At 47.2% G+C, this 2,500-nt stretch overlaps 1 protein-coding gene across 1 annotated transcript in view; it reads right to left on the bottom strand.

The window, feature by feature from the left end:
* col7a1 (collagen, type VII, alpha 1) overlaps positions 1-2,500 on the bottom strand; it is a gene marked incomplete at both ends in the record, with an annotated part of 98,872 nt that overhangs the window by 57,486 nt on the left and 38,886 nt on the right. The window contains 1 exon segment of the mRNA XM_080547924.1: positions 166-279. Coding sequence (XP_080404050.1) covers positions 166-279 — 114 coding nt within the window.

Raw genomic sequence — 2,500 nt, 5'->3', positions numbered from 1 at the left:
GCTTCCTTAGATACGGAGTGGGCCTGCATTGCTTCCTTAGATACAGAGTGGGCCTGCATTGCTTCCTTAGATACGGAGTGGGCCTGCATTGCTTCCTTAGATACGGAGTGGGCCTGCATTGCTTCCTTAGATACGGAGTGGGCCTGTATTGAGCCTGTCACCTACCTTGATGGATATCCCGGGGTTGCCAGGTATCCCTGAGCGACCGTCCTGTCCGGAGGTCCCTGGGAGCCCAGGGAAGCCCTTGATGCCGTCACTTCCTGGGCGGCCTGGGATGCCCTGGGAGAGAGAAGGTTCAACATCACTCATCATCTCACGTGGGACATTATCATTCATTCAATTCATTTGAACTAAAAACCAATATATATGACCCCAAACAACACTCATGCTCATCACATCTTTGGAGTATTTATGCTTTAGTGTGTGTGTGTGTGTGTGTGTGTGTGTGTTTTATTATTTGATTTGATTAGCCCAGCCACCCATCCCCTCTGTTCAAAGTACTTTGTTTGTTGTGTTTCTTTTTACAGTTTTTACTGTACATGTACATTTTCTTCTACTAGGTTTTTTCTTTTTAACATTTTCACATGATCATTTCCATTATGGTATACTTGGTTAGGGTTAGGGTGTTAGTGTATTAGGGTTAGTGGGTTAGGGTTAGTGTGTTAGGGTTAGTGTGTTAGGGTTAGTGTGTTAGGGTTAGTGTGTTAGGGTGTTAGGGTTAGTGTGTTAGGGTGTTAGGGTGTTAGTGTGTTAGGGTGTTAGGGTGTTAGGGTTAGTGTGTTAGGGTGTTAGGGTTAGTGTGTTAGGGTGTTAGGGTGTTAGGGTTAGTGTGTTAGGGTTAGGGTGTTAGGGTTAGTGTGTTACAGTTAGTGTGTTAGGGTTAGGGTGTTAGGGTGTTAGGGTTAGTGTGTTAGGGTGTTAGGGTGTTAGTGTGTTAGGGTGTTAGGGTGTTAGGGTTAGTGTGTTAGGGTGTTAGGGTTAGTGTGTTAGGGTGTTAGGGTGTTAGGGTTAGTGTGTTAGGGTTAGGGTGTTAGGGTTAGTGTGTTACAGTTAGTGTGTTAGGGTTAGGGTGTTAGGGTGTTAGGGTTAGTGTGTTAGGGTTAGGGTGTTAGGGTTAGTGTGTTAGGGTGTTAGGGTGTTAGGGTTAGGGTTAGGGTGTTAGGGTTAGTGTGTTAGGGTGTTAGGGTGTTAGGGTTAGTGTGTTAGGGTTAGTATGTTAGGGTTAGTGTGTTAGGGTTAGTGTGTTAGGGTTAGGGTGTTAGGGTTAGTATGTTAGGGTTAGTGTGTTAGGGTTAGTGTGTTAGGGTTAGGGTGTTAGGGTTAGTATGTTAGGGTTAGTGTGTTAGGGTTAGGGGTGTTAGGGTTAGGGCTAGTGTGTTACAGTTAGTGTGTTAGGGTTCGGGGTGTTAGGGTTCAGGGTGTTAGGGTAAGGGTTAGTGTGTTAGGGTGTTAGGGTGTTAGGGTTAGTGTGTTAGGGAGGCACAGGACTCCTCATCTCGCCTAAGTGGTCACATACTGTCCTTCCTCTGTCACACATGTCAATATCCTCCTTCGAATTCCATGCTGTTTCTGTCTCGTCCCCTGTCAAACGTCATATTGTTGTTATCTATCGCCCCCCAGGCCAGCTCGGTCACTTCTTAGAAGAGATGGATGTCCTTCTCAGCTCCTTCCCTGACGTTGGCACTCCGCTCCACTACTGGGTGACTTCAACATCCAGTCAGAGAACCTTCTCTCATCTGGAGTACTTGACCTTCTCCTCTCCTTCGGCCTTACCCTGTCCCGCTCTCCTCCGACTCATAAGACAGACAATCAGCTCGACCTTGTCTTCACCAGATCGGTACACCGGTCACGTCTCTTCACTACACTCGCTCCCCGCTGGTGGTAACGAGCTTCCCACGGCTGTCAAAACTGCAGTCACTCCCCATCTGCCGTCGGAGACTGAAGACACATCTCTTCAGGTTACACCTCAACTGCTCCTCCTGAGACATCTACTACCCCCCTACACTGTGTCTCCAGAGACACCTGCTTCCCCCCCCTATACTGTGTCTTCTAAGATTTCTACCCCCCCCCTCTTGTACTGTTTCTCCGGTGTCCATTAATGAAAATACGACGCCTTCTATCACAACGACTGCCAGACCCCTGGCCTGAGCTAGATTACTCTTCCTGCTACGACTGGTGAATTGATGATTCACTTCTTTAGTCAAAGGTATTGATTGTTAGTCACTTTGGAATAAGGCGTCTGCTAAATGCCTAAAATGTAAATGTAAATGTAGTGTTAGGGTTAGTGTGTTAAGGTTGGGGGGTTAGGGTTAGGGTTACGGTTAGTGTGTTAGGGTTAGTGTGTTAGGGTTAGGGTGTTAGGGGTAGTGTGTGTGGGTTAGGGTTAGTGTGTTAGGCTTAGTGGGTGTGTATGTTAGGGTTAGGGTGTTAGGGTTAGTGTGTTAGGGTTAGGGGTAGTGTGTTAGGGTTAGGGTGTTACGGTGTTACGGTTAGTGTGTGT

This window comes from Nansenia antarctica, assembly GCF_963989245.1.
Source record: "Nansenia antarctica genome assembly, chromosome: 18".
NCBI classification, from domain to species: domain Eukaryota; kingdom Metazoa; phylum Chordata; class Actinopteri; order Argentiniformes; family Microstomatidae; genus Nansenia; species Nansenia antarctica.
The sequence above is the reverse complement of the archived record's forward strand: the minus strand, read 5'-3'. Positions and strand labels throughout refer to the sequence as shown.